General features: G+C 48.0%; 2 protein-coding genes across 3 annotated transcripts in view; both read right to left on the reverse strand.

Moving 5' to 3' along the window:
* Positions 1–8661, reverse strand: part of LOC144726300 (exostosin-1a-like) — a 38216-nt gene extending 29555 nt beyond the window's left edge. Inside the window, exon 1 of the mRNA XM_078604886.1 lies at positions 7255–8661. Within this exon, the coding sequence (XP_078461012.1) occupies positions 7255–8306 (1052 nt within the window). The 5' untranslated portion in view covers positions 8307–8661. The remainder of the gene's footprint in view (positions 1–7254) is intronic.
* A 4359-nt stretch (positions 8662–13020) lies between these two features.
* On the reverse strand, positions 13021–17507 carry LOC144726301 (uncharacterized). 2 transcript variants are annotated; one of them, XM_078604888.1, is made up of 4 exons: positions 16668–17507; positions 15735–15885; positions 14399–14539; positions 13021–13780 (listed from the first exon to the last, which is right to left on the reverse strand). In XM_078604888.1, the coding sequence occupies exons 1-4, from the start codon at positions 16899–16901 to the stop codon at positions 13761–13763; spliced, it is 546 nt and encodes a 181-aa protein (XP_078461014.1). In that variant the 5' UTR covers positions 16902–17507; the 3' UTR covers positions 13021–13760. The 2 variants fall into 2 exon arrangements, with proteins under 2 accessions (XP_078461014.1, XP_078461013.1); XM_078604887.1 differs by having other exon boundaries at positions 13021–14539.
* Between the last annotated feature and the right edge of the window lie 2151 nt (positions 17508–19658).

The following is a 19658-nucleotide window of genomic DNA, read 5'->3' on the forward strand; positions in this document are numbered from 1 at the left end:
GTCATTCACTCACGTTTTCCGACGGACCGCGTGATCAAATTGGCATGGCATGCGTCACGCGTACAGACGTTGCGACGTCACACGGTGCCGTGATGTCACGTCTGCACTTCTGTACCTCGAAGTCTCTGGGGCCCGTCATGCCTACCGTGTTTGTCACTTCACCGAATTACGATCGCATTCAACTCAACAATCTGCATCTCTCATTTACCTACATCTGTCGTCTCCATCTCTTGTTTGTCTCTCATTCATCGCAACTAATTGGTCTCCCCGCGAGCCAAACCACTCGGAAGGCCACAGCTCAGCGGGCCGCTCTAAGAGCCTTCGTGGGCCAGATGTGCCCCCGCAGGTCATCGGCTGAAGAATCCTGTCTGAAGAACCCTGTTATAGCGGTGTAAAAAAAACCCTGCAAACGATAATTAAATTATAAACGTTCAACTCATAAACAGGGCTTCACAACACAAACCGCTGGACGTGTCGGCGACAAACCCACAAATCTGTCCTGTCCCTCCTACGATCCCTGCACCCACCTCCGCCGCACCCTGGGGCCCATGGTTAACGAGCCCGCGAGAGAGGCGGCAGGGAAGGAGTCTTGCCACTCCTATAATTAGATCAGGAGGCGCAGGGGATGTTTGCTTTTAGTGCCATTGTGTGTGCTTGTGTGTAAGCGTGTGTGCTCACGCATCTGCGCTAACCCCAAACGCGTGAGCGTGCCTGCGTGGAGTGTGAGTACGTACGGTTCACAAGCCCGTGTGTTGGCCTGCTGTGTTTCTCGTGTGTGTATATGTGTTCAATATAAGTATCTGTGACAACATGCGCGCGTGCACACGGTTGTGGTGTACATGGGCATGATGTGTAGATGTATGTGCCTGTGCTTATGCATTTGTGGTATTTGTGCAATAAAAAGCTATTTCCAGCCCTACATTAACTTAATGCTGGATGAAGGCTTCCCCATGCCGTGTCAATTACGAGGGTTGTATTGACCATACTTCACCACGCTGGTCAGTGAAGGCTGGTGAAAGGGGTTGATGGGTTGCCCAGGACGCGTTCAAATATGTATGTTGAACGTCTTTCGCACCGTACGTAGCCAACCGAGCTCATTGCTTATGCAAGCCATGGCTTACTGCGCGAACGCGTGTCCATATAACGCGCATACTTCATGTGCAACCACACTGGGGTTTCCTTTGACCATACTTCACCGCGCCGGGCGGTGAAGGCTGTTGATGCGGGTGGAGGAGGGGGGCCCAGGAAGCATTCAGATAACACTCTCAGCTGATGTAAAGCCCTATGCGCACATGCATGGGGGTACGCATGTCAATACGCATACACATGCTAGGCTAGCAAGCGTTACACGTGGCCATGCCACAGGTTAATTATGGGGGGGGGGGGGTTTAGAAAGAGGGGGGGGGGAAACCCCGTGCTACTGAAACCAGCTTAGTCACAGGAAGGGAATTTTTTTGGAGAAACTATTTTTTTTTACTTTTACAAAAACAAGAGAAAGAAACCTCCCACCACCATCACCACCACCCCCGCCCCCCGACCTAAGCCTCATGCGCACGCGAAGCTTTAAAAACGACGGCAACGGAGCCCCCAAATTTAAAAGAGAATGCGATCACAGACGACGACAGGGGGAGAGGGGAGGGGGAGGAAAAAAAACAGGTGGCCGGCCCTTCAAAGCATCCCCCATCACCACGACCCCTCCAAAGACAAAGATCCCCCGTGTAGCCTATCATAGACTGTTGGGGGCAAGTGCTGTTAGCGAGCACTTAAGAAGGCCGGCACAGCACACGAGGGGATGGGTGGCCAACACCACGCCCGGCCGCCTTTGTGTCCCCAGTGGCGATGTTTACACATCGCACCAGGTACTAATTTGAGGCCGAGTCGACCTAGGGAAGGCCCAGGACCGGTTTAGATAATCGCCACTGGTGTTGGCCGTGAACGGGAATCGAACTCAGGTGGTCGGGTTCGTAGCGCGCTAACCGCAACACCACCGCTCCCCACCACCACCAACAACAACTCCTTTCACCATCGTCACTGCATGACAGAAACGCCCCCCAATCAAAGGGCGCCCCCCACCCCCCCGCCGTTTATAAGCTAATTTGGGGGCAACAAAAGGGAGACAAACGCTTCTCGCAGGAGGCAGTAGCTGGGCCGCCGGGGATGTGGTGGTGGGGGTGGCCCTCGCTTCTTAAAAGGAGGGCGTCCAGGACACAAAAGGGATAGACAATAAAAGAAATGGGCGCTCGCAAACACGCCAGGGCATGTTAAAAGATTTTAAATGACAAAAGGGGAATGGTGGAGCGGGCTTCCTTGCTAGCCGGACCCTGATAGGACTGGCAGTGGTGTTGAACCACATGTTACTTATATATATTTGGGGCGATTGTGTTTATAAACATGCATAAATGGTATTTGTATACTGATATTAACTAATCCACGAATTAGTAATGATAATGTTGATCCACTGCTGCACGAAGGCCGTGTCGGTCAAGGTGTTTGTTTGACCATACTTCACCAATTGGTCGGTGCAGGCTGATGAATGGGGTGGGGGGGGCATTGATGTAAGCCACGGGTGAGAATCGAACTCAGGTCACCAGGTTCATAGCAGTCCACAAACGACTGGACCCCGCTGCTTCCACTTACTCAACTTCTTAGGGTAAACTCTGATTTAATTTCGCTGAATTATTCCTGCTGGTTTTATTTGTTTTAAGGAAACATCGCAAATAGCAACATTTGCTTAATTTGAATAAACTTACCTTCATGAACCCACGCTGATCAGTGTAGTGAAGTATGGTTAAATAACACAAGATGCACGTGGTGTGACTAGGCCCTCATGAGAGATGTTAACTACCTTGCCTGGTATACAGGAGGTCGTGGGCTGGATCCTGACCCTCACGTCTGTGCATTTGGAGTTTGCATGTCTCTCTCCCATGCGTGTGTAGAGTATTTGGCTTCTCTTCTAATAAATATCTATATAGCTCAGTGGGCCTTACCTCGTAAAATACAAAGTTTTGTTTAGTAAAGTAATGCTGAGACATGGGAGCAGCGAAGTTGAACGGGCTATCACCTGGTTAAATATGCCAACGATCAGAATTAATTACGGCACACGCACGTATGCGTACCACCGCCAACACCAATAAATATATCAACACAGGTAAATATTTGTCAAACAACCAAGTTGTTTGACGCATATGTGACTTAACACGACAAAACATTTCTACTTTAAGGTTCTCATTAGTGTACACACACACACATTCTGTACACCAACACAGATCAAAGACCGAGATTGTCCGTGTACCTCTTAACAGACCGTTCGTTGGGCTGCAAGCCCCGTTAATGAGCACCTTTTAAAGCCAGCACAGCTCACGATAGGGGGTGGTGTGGCCTATGCCACCATGCTGATGTATTACACACCACACTAGGTACTGTAATCAATTTAAGGTCAAAGCAAACTTTGGGGGGTGGTGGAGATTCAGCGCAAGTTCAGATATCAATCGCCACCAATGTCAGTCGTGGCCACGGAATTAAACTCGGACCCTCTTGCTTGCAGCACCGTCGTTCTCCTACCGCTGTTCTGCCGCTCCCCAAACAATTTACAAACATCCACACGCAACTTTAATCACGAAAGTACGCAAGCGTGGGGAAGGAAGTGTGTAGGGCTGTGGCGATGACAGCTGAGTGGGCGAGCTCGCATGTGGGTAGGAAGAGTTGCCACATGCCCCAATTAAAGAAACACCCTCGCTTATGCAAATCTACAGATGCCTTGGGGCAGATGTTGAGTATTGTCAGAGACACTGAGCCGGAACTGCTGTAATCAATGATTTGAGCCTTGGTTATGTGTTGTCTTCTGCGTCTCAGTGACTTTATAATGGCTGTGTCGGAGCACAAAGCCATTAATGCCGATATCCTTGATACAAGCCCTGTGTTTCGGTTGTCATCCGCATCTTAGCCTGCTCATTATGACTGTCGGAACACCAAGCAATTACTGCAGAATCTCTTACTTCTTGACACCAGTCTCAGTGTTTTTGTTTCTCAGGAAGGATCATAATGACTGTGTTAGAGCAATGAGCCGGCACTGCCGAGATTCCCAATTATGAAAATGTGCGAGAAAGCATGTGCCGGTTTTATGAAAATAATGTAACAAGAGTAGGGATTGTATGCTGAAAGTTAATGAATGTGCAAGTCATTCAAATAAGTTAATGTATACGAATGTATGGGTTAGTGTGTAACCATACAGCAGTATATTTAATGTGGGATCACTTTCTCCCAACCCAAAAGAAAAAAATCTTTTGACTACTTCTCGTATTTTGAAAGCTCCACTCTAAGGTGCTTTACAAAACAAACATTCTCTTGTGCGTTCACACCCGCACACAACACACGCACACATAACAGATCCCACCTATTCGTCTGGAAAAGAAAATGCTTGGGCAAGCACTTGTTCGTGAGTGCATATTTAGGCACGCACGGAACTTTAAGGGAACGATATGGCCAGAACCCAGCACATCAGGATACATCGATCACCCAAGCAATTATCCAAGTACCTATTTTAATCAGAGTTAACCTAGAGCAGCCCAAACCAGGTCCCTGTACTAACTGGCAGTGGTGGTGTGTGTGGCTAACAAATCCATTCACTAGCTCGCTGGTAGTGAGTTGCTTCCTTCCCACTTTCTATTGCTACCGGGGTTATTGTGCGCATGAACATCACTCATTGACTCCCCCCCCCACCCATGTTGAGGACTCTGGGGCTACTGGGGGAGTGATTGTTTCGTGTCATTCACACCGTGTTCAACAACCACCACACACCGCAGGTCACAACCACTTCTCTTCTTTCTGCTTCTTCCCTTCGTGCTGCTCCACTTTGGAATTCCCTCGCATCGTCTCTTTTCATCTATATTGTAATAACCTTGCTCACTCTCATCTATCACACCTTCAGTCGTGCTGTTTTGTTGTTGGGCTTGCTTGACATTTCGGGCCTTTGGGCCTGTGCTCAGCAACCATGATTTAAAAACAAACAAACACAAAATCGAACATATTCTGGCTGGGATTGTAGAAGAGTGGGCTCGCGGATACAGCCACACTCTTTCGCAATCCGCCCACGTGCAAGATGTGGTTTTGACTCATGTTTTAGGGTTTTGGTCCTGCGGGAAATAGCAGCATGATGCAGTTTCGTCCAGTAAAACTGAAAGTTTCAATACACACGTCATAAAACAAAGGTGTGCCTAAATTTAAATAACCAGTGGGGGGGGCAGGGAGGAGGAGGAAGAGGCGGAAACACCACGGTTTTTAACCTTTGATTAACAAATACAACCTTACGCACGTACAACCGCTCGGTCAACCGCGCCGACACACCCCATCCACCACACTGCCTAACTCTTCCCCGAAAGCTGTTTCTTCACACCCCCACCAACTCACTCATCGCTACACGCACACCGCCACTCGCCCACACAAACTTTCATACTCACGCATCCGCACACTCAATGAACCATAATCAGCAACACCCACTTAAAACCTTGCTACGATACCAATCGGCACTCGTGAAGCACGCCAACTAACCCTCATTCATAACTAAACACGTAAGAACGTACTGTAAACAACACAAAATACAACATTTACCCGTATAGTCTACATAGACTTGGAGAAAGTGCCGTCGTAGACATGAAGGCTGGCAAGGCGCTAGAGGAGTTTGGCGATTTGACATAGGGGAGGCCCAGAACTGATTATGCTATCACTTCTCAATTGTCAATCAATGCCAGGAATTTCACTCATTTGGCCGGGTTAGTAGCACGATGCACTAACCCACCTTGTGCAACAACTTGCCCACACATGCACACACTTCCTTAAACTAATCTAAAAGGTAACCGTCACGCCATCGGACACGTGGCTGCAAACAGTCACGCTACACACATTGCACGCACACTTCCTCACGCAGGCCTAACCAAGAGTTTCTGATCCACATCCAAACCCTGACCTCAACCCAACCTAACCCTGGCCAAAACTTCAGCACTCAGTCAATGGTAATGACCTACACTCTTCTCAGATGAACATCCAGACCTCAAAACCTCACTTTCAAATCCGATGCGATGAACCTGATAATGAGCCAAACACATACACACACAAAAAACCTAACTCAGAACCACACAGATCCAGATTTCCAGCTTACTATCTACCCAGACTCTGACTACCCAAAACCAGAGTCCAGACTCAAACTCCGATTCTCAGACACCGACTCAGACCCCTAAAGCCTTATCAGCCCACATCCCACCAGGCCTCAAACTCCCAAAGCCCCATTAGAATATCCAGACCTCAACCTCAGCAGCCCTGCTCAAGCTACCACACACGAACCCAGACATCAACACTCCACATGTAAACACAGACATGACCTAAAAAGCCCAACCCAACTACAACCCATACTCCCGCTCTCTGACCACACCTTGGAACGAAAGGCAAAGTTCCCAGACCCCAACTCCCAGCAGTGCACCCCCAAACTCGAGCTCAAGAAATGTAAAACATTCCAACACATCACCTTAAACACCCAGACCTCCAACGTCAACCAACTAGGACTAAAACGCAATCCAAATACTTCCCCATACATTGACCCAGACAAGTTGAACATCTAGATGCCATTCTCACCAATCACCATCAAACTCTTGCTGACACACGAAATTCCATACTCCCACACATCGATTTCCACCACAGCACCCAAGTTTAACACCCAGACCTCTGCCTCCATTCAAACACAAGTTTCAACCCAAAACCCCACCCACCAGCCTACACAGTAGGACACCAGTTTCACAGCCAAGCCACAATAATGGAATTTGGCCCATACTCCCACAAGCCGACCCAGACATCAGGACACCAGCTTCAATACCCAGACCTCCAACCCAAACGCATTAGTCATGCAACAGCCAATACTCCCACACACGACCCAGAAACCACGACACAAGTTGAACTCTCAAACTCTGACCTATGTAATCCACTCCAATCCTAGCTCGCTCCATTCCAAACTTTACCGCACACAGACGCAAGCTATTAGTTGAACACCCAGACGCCAGTTTGACCTCATCAGTTCCATCTCAAACCTCACGCACACCGACCCACCAAGACCCAGATTTAACACCCCCCCCCCTCCACCACCTTGACAACCACATATTCCAAACCACCCCACTTAACGCTCCAGGACCCAGACGTGAGTAACACGAGTTCAGCCCCCCTCCCAAATCAAGACCCGACCTTTCTCTCTCAACCCCACCAAATACGCACCGTTCGTACTCGGCGTTGTCGGCGTCGCAGCGCGCGTCCTTGTGCCTGGCCCAGTCCTTGCCGTGGCGGCACGTGGTGAGCAGCAGCACGTCGCGGCCGTTGTGTGCGTGGTGGAGCGCGTTGCGTGTGTCCGAGCCGATGCCCGTGAGGTAGCGCTTGCCCTTGAAGACGAGCAAGTGGTGGCGGACCGGGGGCACGTTGTTGGCGCGCAGCGCGCCCGGCTCGCCGCCCGTGCGCGGGTGCTCCCGCGAGAAGAGCGGCAGCGAAACGTCGAAACCGGGTCTCAGGCTGTCCACGCTCACGCTCGCCTTGGCCAGCATGGCCTGGCCCGTGTCAAAGCCCAGGTCCTCTTCGGCATAGTCGGGCCACGTCCCCGAGTACAGGTTGAACACCAGGTGGTTCCGACCGCCGTTCCAGTGCGGCAGCGCGGCGACTCGTGCGCGCACGTTGTGCACGTACTGGTGCGAGAGGCGGTCGCGGTCCAGCGTGTCGATGCCCAGCACGAAGAGGCACGCCTTCTTCGGGTCGGTCGTGTAGTAGCGCGACTCCTCGATGGACGTGAGGATCTTCTGGTACGTCTCCGACACCTTGTCGCCCTTTGCGCGCGGGTACACGTACACGGAAAAGCCGTGCTTCTGGCACGGCGTCGCGTCAAAGCACGTCTCCATGCGGCAGCGCCGGCCCCGGTACGCGCTGCTGCCGCGCCTCGACACTCGGTGCCTCTCCCTCGGCTGCTGCTGCTGCTGCCCGTGCAGCCCGTGTCCCTGCTGCAGCTGCCCTCCTCCTTCGTCGTCATCCTCCTCCCAGGACGAACCGGGCGACGACGGCCCCGCAGCTCCGTCGCTGTTGCCGCCGAGCAAGGCCGGCGGCAGCGGCGCCCCCTCCCAGCGGGGCCACGCGTGGCCCCGCTGCTGCGCTAGGCGAGAGCGGGGGGCCCAATGCGACCTCGCGCCCGTGGCCACGGCGCCCAGAAGCGTGGCGACCGACAGCAGCGCCAGGCAGCAGGCGGCCGCGGCGATGGCGAGCAGCAGGTAGCGCTTCTTGGCGTGCATGTGTGCGGCGGCGGCGAGGCTACGCTGGTGGCGTTGGGCGGGCGGGTGCGTCGCGGCGGCGGCGGCCTACTCACGTACGGAGCCCCCTTGCTTGCCTGGACGCACCGCCCGGCAGCATCGCCCCCGCCTCGGTCGGGCTCCGTGTGCGTCTCGCCTGCCCCGCGGTGGCGCATTAGGCTTCTTGTGAGCGTCCGCGCGGGCCGGCGGGCATCACACCTCGCCGGGTACAGCGAGCTTCAGCCAAACACTTTGAAACGAAGTCGGCAAAGTGGTGGAATTTTGTGTTGTTGTATAGAAGTGACGCACCCACTACTTGCCAAGAGCGGCCGCCCGTCGCTAAGAACGGGGCCGCTATGAAGCCTCCGACTGCGGGAGGGAGGCCAAAAGGCATTTGATGCACTCAGCAATGCGGAAGCAAGACGCCCTCCAGGCAGATAGCGACACGAGCGAACGTTGGACGCCAATTGGATTGCATGCTTGACGAGCTACTCTTTGCCCTAGAGGCGGTTAGCAATAGCAATGCTTGCGCATACGTGTATCCTTATTTAAAGTGCTGGGTTGTGTTTAATTGCCTTTGTCTGTGCCCCGTGGCTTGTGTCTTACTTTAAATAGTTATGTCTACTCTATGGTCCTTGGCCATTCATTCAGCCTCAGATTGTCATTTGAACAGGGTGATCTGTCGACATATGCCCCACGAAATGAACACCTGGGTCTGTCCGTGCTTTTAACCAGCAAGCTAGATTTGAAGCTTTCGTGACTGCAAGGATTCATACTCGTAGGTTTTTTTGGTAAAGTCACGTAGGTAAAAAATTATAGAAATAAAATAATACATGAAAATATATAATTTAATCACGACGTTTCGGAGGCAACACAAGTCTCCGTCTTTAGGTGGGACCGTCACAGCCAAATTTGATACACTTGATACAGTAAATCTCGCTGTGACGGTCCCACCTGTAGACCGAGACTTGTGTTGCCTCCGAAACGTCGTGATTTAATTGATTTATTTTCATTTATTATTATTTCATTTCTATTATTTTTTACCTACGTGACTTCACCGAAAAAACCTAAGAGTATGAAGCTTGCGTGCTTGCTTGCTTGCGACCGTGCAAATCTTTCGGTCATTTTTTTAACCCACTTCCCGTGATCCAATCGAGCTGACATTTTCCACACAGACTCGTTGTGCGTGACAATTAATTTTCGTGAAAATTTTTTTCCAAAATTTTACACTGTTTAGGGAATTTTTTTTTAAATATTTAATTACCAATTGCTTAATGCTGGCAGACAATCATCTGACCCATAGGTGACAGCCATCTCAAGCCAGAGGACGAGAGGACTCTAGCCGCCCCGATGCCACGCATATAAAGGATTTATAGTGAAAAACTTTGTTTTTACAGGTTCATTTTTTCCACTTGATCTTGCCTCAAGTGCACCTAGCCTGAAGCAAGAGTCATGGCTGGGCAATGGCAGCTGTAACTTCATCTCTCCATCATCTCTATTGGGAGCTTGTTTCCAGGTCTTGGCCAGATAATATAATCACACATTATTACCCCCTGTGGAACCCACACCTGTCAACCGCTTATCAGTGCCCCATCTTATTACACACCGATACAGGTGTTATTGGTCACCTCGTGCCCTTATACATCTCAATGTTCATCCTACAAAGTCCCATCACAAGGGAGAAACACAAACAAATAGACAAAAATTATGTTACTAAATGTATGTATTTTGTTGCCCGTATTGAAACGGCTGTATGCCGTACGGACCTGAAAACTCAATTTTGCTGTACAAGAGTAAACCTTATGGGTTGACAGGTTTGGTAACCTCACTAACTGACTTAAAATCAGGAAATGTTGATGACATGAGGCACTCAAGCACAAAGGACAGCTTTTTTGTCAATCCACTGCGGGATGCAGGATTCTCCACGCTGTTGGTCGTAGGGGTTATTTGACTATACTTCACCACGCTGGTCAATGCAGGTCGATGAAGGGAGTAGGGGGAGCCCAGGACCGGTTCAGTTGTCACTCGCCACTGATGTTAGCTGTGGCCAGGAATCGAACTCAGGTGTGTAGCGTGGTGCTTATAACTACCGCTGAATACACACAGATTTACACGTAAAATATAACAAAAAAGTTTTAAAAGGAGGGAAAAAAACCAACACCTACAACTTTTCATCTCAACACTTTATTAAATAAAATACGGATCCATGGCAAATCGTCACCAGCACAATGTGAGGATATCCAGACTCGATGAACGACATTTTTTTTTTCTTTTTCCAGAGAAGAGTCACGCAAAGTAAAGTCTAAGAACTGCACGTGGGTTTGGCACGAAAGTGTTGTTCTCTCTGCAAAAGTTTTGTTTCCGCATTGGGTTCCAACATTCACGTATTCATTAATTCACCGACTCATTATTTGAACGTATTTTTCGTCTTTTTTTTTACCAATCACATCGAAATTGGTGACTGGGATGAGAACATGAAGCATATTACATATGCCTTGACTTTTTAACTTTCATCCCGAGTGAAAAGACACGAATAGACCCAAGAGGTGCTGGGTCAGTGTCCTGCCGTGGACAACAGCCCTTGGGCTTAAACCCAGTGCTCAGCAAGCAAGAGAGGGGTGGGGGTAACCTTTTCCTTCCTGAAGGCCAAAGATGACTTTCAAATACCTTTCTAGGACTTTCAAATACCACATACCACATGAACGCACGCCTGTCACGTTTGTCATGGCAAGAGGTCCTTGCCCTGACAGATGTGACCGAGTGCGTTAAGATAACAAAACACTGTGTTGTTGCCAAGTCGAAGTTATTCACCCTCTAGGACCCAATTAGTGCGGCTAGGATGCTATCAGTGACAGATAAATATAATTTTTGGGCCATTTTGAAGTGGTGGGCTTCGTGTGGCCACAGGCCGAATGGGGTGAATTTGTGGGCTGTATTCGGAAGCCCATGGGCCATAGGTTCCACACCCTTGAATAGGTGCTGGGCTCAATTTCCTGACGTGGGGCTTAACCAATCATTTTGTAACGTAATTGACTTTAAACCCAATTGTGTTATTACTAGGCATGTAATAATTCAACCTCCTCGCCATTTGAGGAATCGTCACAATTTGGGGTCACACATCAATTGAATACTTGAATCATTTTTGTCTCGTCTTTAACGTCTCATTTATACAGTTTATACCATTTTTGTATTATTTGTACAGTGTTGTCTGCACCATTAATATCTGCACATAATTTGCATACTTTATAAGTAAGAGTTTATTTCACGTACGATTTGATACATGTATTATGAGCGTCAGTCTATGAATCGATGCATCATGACATACCTCATTGTTATCATTATTATTATTGTCAGTAAATGTTAACAAGCCATCCATTTTCGTACAGACTACTGTGCCCACATATATGGCAAAAAAAACAAGTCTCTAGCGGTACTGTCCTCACATTTTTATTCAAATTACAGACCAGAATTTAATTCAATCCCATAACTTCTAGCGGTTGTGCTTATCTATTTCAGGTCCTTTCCAATGTTCACTTCCTTAGCTTTCAGTTGATGAAATACAAAGGAGTGATAGTCCTTTAGTTTTTGTGTTGGGTTACGATTAGAGGATTGGGGGGGGGGGGGGTTATAGTTTGGAGTTCGGCTTCAAGTTTTAAGATTATAGGTTATTATTACGGTTTAGGTTATGGGTTAGGATATGGTTTATGGTAAAGGGTTTAGACTGCTCAACTTAATCCATATCTGTAGGAAAGGTGAGGGTTAAGGGCCGATGGTAAGGGCTATGTTTAGGGATTAGGGGTTTGAGTTAGGGACAGCAGTGCCTAAGACCGCCTTTCTTACCTCTGCGAGAACACCTATCTACCAGTCCTTTTAAATAGGGACATCGATTTCTCATCAATGCTGCCTCTATGTATGTGCAAGCCCTGCTCTGATGGCTACTGCAGTCACAGAAACGTTGTCACGAGCACTGTGAGTTTAACACAGACATGCACTACTGACTACTCTACGAAACCTCCTCAGTTAACGGAGCTACCGGGAGAGCACGGTGGGGGTCACAACTTACACAGGTGAACACAGTTACTCGGTGTACACTTAAAGTTATATATAGTAAAAATATACTCAACATAAATTCCTGCATCAGATAATAAAATAAATTATGTGGGGGGAAAAGGAAAATATATTGGATGAAAGGGGAATAAATATACCATATTCCCCAGGTTCTAAGTTGCACCATTCTTCCCTGCATGCGCCTTTATCTCTCGGTATTTTATAAATTAAAAGTCGGGGGTGCGTTTTGTATTCCGGTGCGCGTGTGTGTGCGCGTGTGTGTGCGCGTGACCAGATTTGTGTAACTTTGTTCACACCGGGCACAAAATTTGTGGCGCGTCGTACTTTTCGGATCATCTTATAATCTGGGAAATACCCGTGATGAGAACAAAATTCAAGGTGATGCTACAATAGGTTGCTTCAAGATTTAGTCCTTACCAAAGTGCACTATTGTTCCACCAACATAAATAAATAACGCCACCATTTACAATTAAAGTGCAAACACCAATTAGTTACAAACACAAATACAGACCTATGTGAGCCTGGTTACCCTGTTGGGGCAAGTGCTGTTAGTAAGTGCCTATTAAGGCCAGCACGGCAGAACAGCTGGTGGTGTTGCCAGCACCACGTGCTCCTGGCCACCTTTGTCTCCCCAGTGCTGATGTTCATGAACATACCACCATTACCACCAGCACCACCACACCAGGTACTATTTTTTAGCCGAAAATAAGATAGGAGAGGCCCAGGCCAGGTTATGATATGTGAAGATATACAGCACACATAAAATATGCACAAATAAATACTGTACACATGAATATATATACACACACGTAAACACATTCACACACACACTGCTAGATAAAAAAACAATAGAGCTGCAACAACTGCTGATGAGCCCTCAGTTTTAATCATTATATAAGATTCATCCATTTGGATTTCAGAATTTGCTAATAAAATTTACGATAAAAACCAATGAAAAAACTTCAGCCATGGTGAGCCATCCAATAAAGAAACCGCCTCATTTGGGTGCCAATTTTTGCATTTTGGAAGTGGCCGCCAATTCCACCAACTTGGAGTAATCCTCCAAATGGTACGTGAGCACACCTTGTTCATTCAGGGCTTCAGAGATATGAACATAACCGCAAGCAATGAATTCGTGACTCAATGTCAATCACAACGGAGGTTCAGAGTGTGTGACACAATCAGCCGTGAGTTGCAGCCCTAATAAAACACAAGTGATGGTCATTACGTAACGGTGAAAAATGGCACATGTGACGACACAAGATTACGTCAATGTGAGCGGAATCTCCATTCCCTACTTTCTCGATGATCTGTGCCAGGCTTTCTTTCTTCCAATTCTCCCTCTTCCAATGATTCAGCACTGGCACAGCCCAAAATTCCATATTCCAGTTACAAACTCTCTCCCCATCCTGCAATGCAGCACAGGCAGACAGGCAAATAATTAATCCTTACTGAAATGTTCCTTAGTTGAACAATCATTTGGTGACATTTCTCGAGGTCCCTGGTGATATCATTAAAAATGTATGTTATCTATGAAAAAAATGGCTTTCAAATTGTCCGGCTGGCTCAAAGGTCAGAGTATTCAACCAGGTAGCCACCTGTGATTAAACTGCAATGTCGAGTGTCCTGAACTGGCGGTCTTAGCCTCGTTACTCATTACTGAAGAAAACAGAAAAACACGTTAAATAGGATTTTTCATTGAATTTCACTTATTCCAGCTCTGAGATAAACATAAAGTAAAATAAAAAGTGGGTTTGATGGCAATGCGACAAACATTCTTTGTATGGTATCACAGGCATGGCTGGTGTGACACCGCTGATAATCTCAATGACGTCATAAATCCCCGCCCCATCACCTCCCGACCACCGTCACGCGTGTAAAACAGAGGTGAGAATTGTATTTTTCCTACCAACGTTTGTCCGATCAAGTCGAGTAATCGAACAGATTGTCGGCAATCGATTACTTAAAAGATCGGACAGAGCCAGTTCTACTCGGGTCTCGGCCGAAACATTTCCTCCCTCGCTCACCTCGGCTGAGCAGCGATAGCTGCTGCGCTTCCTCACGAAGACGCAGCTGAAGCAGCTGCTGCAGCAGCTCCTGACGCTGGCTCTCCCGATGCACGCCCATGCGCGCCAGCTTCCCTTCGTTGAGCCGCAACAACGCTCGGCCTTGCGGGGAATACATCAACAAAAGGCATTGTGGGGAGGTTAGATTTAAGAAAATGTATCAAGCGGCCTTGTGGGAAACAGCGTATGTAAGCAGAACTGCATTCCGTGTCTCTGTGTACCAACGCGCACAACGCATACAAATACAAAACAACCCCATAGTGGAACAAAAAACATTAATTCTGTGTTGTGGAGCATTCTAGGTAAATAAATAACACGACTTCAGATTCATTTATCCACATAAAAGGATATTTTTAGTCCATTGCCTATTGGCTTTCCAGACCAGTATTAACCAGCAGCATTTTGGTTAAACTTGCAAATTCTGGACCTGTTTCAACCACCTGGGTCTCTTCCGCAGAACCAGGGTTGCTAAATAAATGATGCTGGGTTACCGCATGTCATTGGCAAGAGCAATTCATCTCAACAACGATGGGGCCCTGTTAAATGAAAAAAAATCAATATCGTACGCAAACTCAACGAGGATAAATGGTGTACGGCTGTCGGTTGATGGTTCCTGGAATTTCGTTTGGGCAAACAGTGGTTTGGATTTGATTGCGTAATTGAATCACAACAAAACATTGCATGGCAGATGCGGCTATCTTCTGCATCGATATAAAACGAAGAATAGGCCAATTCCAAATCATGGATGACATCGTACCGCCCCTGCCTACATCGATCATTCGCTGGTAGCTTTTCAGATGTTCACCACGATGCGACTCCTGAAGCCATCCACTGGCTCACAAACCAATCTTGACATGGATCTACGAACATTGTTGATCATATCTCCCAGCTACACGAAGGAAGTTGGTCATTGGTGGTCATGGCTGACAGGAGTTCTAGGTTGTATTTGGTGGCTGTATTGGATGATTCATCAGAGTTTGTGGGTCATTGTGGTTTATGGTGGTCAGTGATTGCTGTGTTCGATCGTTGCTGTTGGTCTTTTGTTTGGATGTGGAGAGAATCCGTACCCCCATTAGTGGCATTAAGACCCTTTTTCTCAATGAAAAGTTGTTGTGTTTCTGCTGTCAGTCGGCCGCATTTGCTCAATGTTGATCTCAGACAACAGGACCACAATGCACTTCTTCAGAAAATGCTGCTAAATTGTTTGTTTGTATTATGTACAAAGAAAGAGACTGCCTGCTATGTACACATATTTGCGTCTTGTTTGAAACCGATGCTCTTGTTCACGCGAGGTTACCGGTGATGTCGTGTTGAGAAAACAGCTCCAGGAGGCTGGGGTAATGGTGGGGGCAGTTGCGCTTGAGCCACCGGCACACCTCCTGCAGGGTCCACGTGTAAGCCGGCTTCTCCAGCCCAGCGTACACGCCCCATGGGGACAGCGCGGGAGGCTGTGGGTGGGTAAGGTTAGACCCAACAGGGGATGGAGTAACGGTAAGAGGCAATGTATGTTGAACTTATTTCGCACCGTGCAAATCGGCGGTACATGTGTTTCTGCGTATTATGTGGCGAGCGGCGGCGCAGTGGTTAGCACACCACGCTAGGCTGCGAACCCAGCGACCCGAGTTCAATTTTCACTTACGACCAACATCAGTGACGAATATCTGAACTAGTATTGGACCTCCCCTGGGTCGACGCAGCCTTTAAATGTGTACCTGATTGTCGTGTGTAAACATCGTCGCTTTGGAAACAAAGGCAGCCGGGCGTGGTGCTGGAACAACACCCCCTCGTGTACCGTGCCAGCCTTCATAGGTGCTACTCGCTAACAACACTTGCCCGAAAAAGTCTGTTTAAGCTATATGGGAGATCTTTGTCTTTGTCACGTATACATTTTAAAGGGTGGCTCACCAAAAAGTTATGCTTCCAGATCCCCTCGGTGACGAGATGTTAACTATCTCGCTTGGTATACATGAGGTGGTTTGTTCGATCCCGACCCTGATGCCTGTATATCTGGAGTTTGCATGTTCTCCCTGTGCTCACGTGGATTTTTATCCTCCACATTTAGAATCATGATATACATTTCCATACAATAAGCCACTTCGTTGAGCTTCCATTTGTGGCCAGGTCTCTTCTGAAAAAGATCTACATAGCTCAGTGGGCTTTACCTGGTAAAACAAAAAGTTTTGTTTCATTTTAATTTAGAATCAGCACCACCGCCACCGCCGTTCCGTACCGTCCTCACGTAGTTCTCCACCGGCGATTTCAGCGTCGATTTCACGAGCGGCAGAGTGCCCACCTCCCTCCGCCGGCCAGACGGCTGGCTTGGTCGCTTCACGCCACCATCCGAGGCCAGCGGGCCCAGCTCGCCGGGTCGTTTAGGCCCAGAGTCGGAGGGCAACGAGCCCAGCTCGGCCAGGAGCTCCAAGCGGACCTCCTCAAAGGCCAGCGAGCTGCCCAGCAGCAGCATCCGCGCGGGACTGTAGCAGGCGGCTGAGAGACGAGAGGCACGGTCAAAACGATAGTCGCAAGGCACTCTCGCAAGTTTTCCACGAGTGCTTGTTTAAGTCCGTATATATGATGAGCTTCATTCTCACTGTACGTAGTCAACCGTGCTAATCGTAGGTGCGGGGGAAGGACAACAAGTTAAACATAAAAAGCAGTTTTAGAGAAATTCGTTTTCAACGGTGCCCCAAGGCATTTCAGCAAACAAGGCAAAAGCTTAGGGCTCCAAGAAATCTAAGAGGCCCTCAATTAATGAAGAAAAAACACACAAGGATGCACCAAGTATCATACGATGCTGATATGTCTTTCTCATCACCGTCATACTGCAGAACTCTTCTATCACGTCAACACGTTTCAGTCTTTTGTCCACATCCCTGTAATTGCGCTAAATTTTTGTTGCATCATCTCATTACAACTTTTGTCCACATTTTTCTCATCTCTCTATTCATTTCTACCTCTTGTCTGTTTCTCTTCTGCAATCCCACGAGAAGTTTATAGATTTAATATTGTCTGCTTAGAGCCCCCAATGGGCAAGTACCGCCCCCGTATCCGTCGTTCGCTGGACACTGGCTGGACTGGCAGGCCGATGCACTTGACGATGGGCTACAATCATCAATACTATTACTGGTAGGAACCTCCTGGTTACACCAGCCCAGAGGGGATTATTGCGTCCGTCCGTCCGTCGTACAGGGAGGGGCTGGGTGGGGAGGGAGGGGCTAGGTGAGGAGGGGCTGAGTGGGGAGGGGCTGGGTGGGGAGGGGAGGGTGGGGAGGGGATGGGTGGGGAGGGTGGGGCTGGGTGGGGGTTGGGAAGGGTGGGGCTGGGTGGGGCTGGGTGGGGAGGGACTGGTCACCTCGTGGTGCCCTTATAAAACTCAACGTTTAACCTACTCACGCCGGCTTGTGCCCGCCCTCACAGTCGGGCATATTTGCGGAATACACCACGCCGCCGTTGACCCTGGCCATTGAACGAGCAACCCAACGTTCCTACCAGCTCCCTCCGCAGGAATGTGTTTATCATCATCAAGAACATAATCGCCACATGGAGCAGCGGGAAGTCTCTCTTGAAAACAACACCTCTGGGACCAGTGACGAAGTAGTGTGGTTGGCATGGGCTCTGGTGCAAGAAATTAAATGTGGCCCCCTGTCCAGTGCCCCCCCCCCTCCCCCCCCCCCTCTTTTATAGCTTCATGCCTGGGCCCATCTTCTGGTCCATGGATCTCAGGGTCAGTTACACCACCTGCACACGCTGGGTGGCTTGGCCCACTGCTTCAGTCTTATCGTTCCCCATCTTTGGTAGATTGCTCATTGCAAGTCGAGGCTTCTGGCGTAAATGCAGCAGCGCCATTCGCGTGCAACATCCGCCGACAAATTGAGCTGTCGAAACAATTTTAAGCTACAGGGGAAAAAACAATCTTAGGCCGCGAACGAACAAATTGTGTCAAGGTGGGAATTGCTCACTTTGATTGCGTAATTTTCAATGGGCCCTCGCCCTGCGTGAAATAAATATTGAAAGATGTCAATAAATGTTTACGACTGCCATTTCAGTACTAGTCTATTATTGTACAGGGCACAATCAGTGACCGTCTTACACAGTACATCGTCGCCTGTGCCTTCTTAATCATTGTAATCATCTCGGCAGCCATATATTTAAATACGCAGGTGGGAACCAAACTGACGCAACAAGTGTTTTTTTTCTTTCCCAAAAGAGATCAATGCAGTTCTGTATAAGAACTACGTATTGGTAAATAAGAAAAAAAATACGTACATATGTCACAGACCCGGTACATAATTACATACTTATGAATGCATTGTGCAATGTACATTTACAGACGTGGCCTATTGTCAAGTCACTGGTGGATAAGGGCATCCCCTACGCCTTACGTGTCGTACGAGGGGGCTCATTTGACCATACTTCACCAATGCCGGCTCAACCACACCCTTCCCCCCCCCTTAGTTTTGTGATATCTGACGAGATAAAGCACATTCCAGGTGATTTGGTTATTGGCAGCAATTCTATACACTGGCCAACAAAAAAAAAATTCTGGCCTGGACTTTTGCAGCTATTTTAGACTAATTTCAGGGTGCTGATTCCAAATCTGGTCTCAGATTTGCTCTATCACATCTCATTTTTATGCTATCGGCATACCCGATTATCATTGATTTTACCCGAAATTAACTCTCTCACTCATGATTGCAAGTTGTTGCGAGTCAGTGACTGCTTTAGTGTTAAAATAGGGTGCTGTATTTTTAGGATAGTGTGTTTATAATAGCATTTTATGTAGATATCCACATTTATTTAATATTTTTCTTCTGCAGTTTTTATTGAAAATGCTATATTTTATATCTCAAAAACCTGATGTGATAGACAAAAACTGATGCCAGATTTGGAATCAGCACCCCAAAATTACATTAACACCGTTGGAATACCTTCTGCCAGAAAAAGTGTGTTGACCAGTATAATCCGTACTATATGTTATCATCATCATCACGATCCACTTGGGGCAGATAACCCGTGGGTCTCCGCTGCTCGTTTCGTCATTGGTTTTCACTTTCCTCTTTCTTGTGCCGGCATGCTCAAGTAGTGCCACATCTTTCTGGCACCACAATCTCTTACGATGTCGTCTTACAGTCGTCAAGCCAGGTCTTCCTTTTATATATATAAAGCACACATTTATAAGCATACAATGTACATACATCATGCTGTGGAAATAATCGCTATG

This window comes from Lampetra planeri, chromosome 23 (genome assembly GCF_965212315.1).
Source record: "Lampetra planeri chromosome 23, kcLamPlan1.2.h2, whole genome shotgun sequence".
Classification (NCBI taxonomy): domain Eukaryota; kingdom Metazoa; phylum Chordata; class Hyperoartia; order Petromyzontiformes; family Petromyzontidae; genus Lampetra; species Lampetra planeri.

Coding starts and splice junctions, on each gene's coding strand:
- LOC144726301 (XM_078604887.1), bottom strand. CDS start 16,901: ATGCTGCTGCTGGGCAGCTCGCTGGCCTTTGAGGAGGTCCGCTTGGAG. Junction 15,886..16,667: donor TGGAGAACTACGTGAGGACG/GTACGGAACGGC, acceptor ACCCACCCACAG/CCTCCCGCGCTGTCCCCATG. Junction 14,540..15,734: donor TTCTCAACACGACATCACCG/GTAACCTCGCGT, acceptor ATTCCCCGCAAG/GCCGAGCGTTGTTGCGGCTC.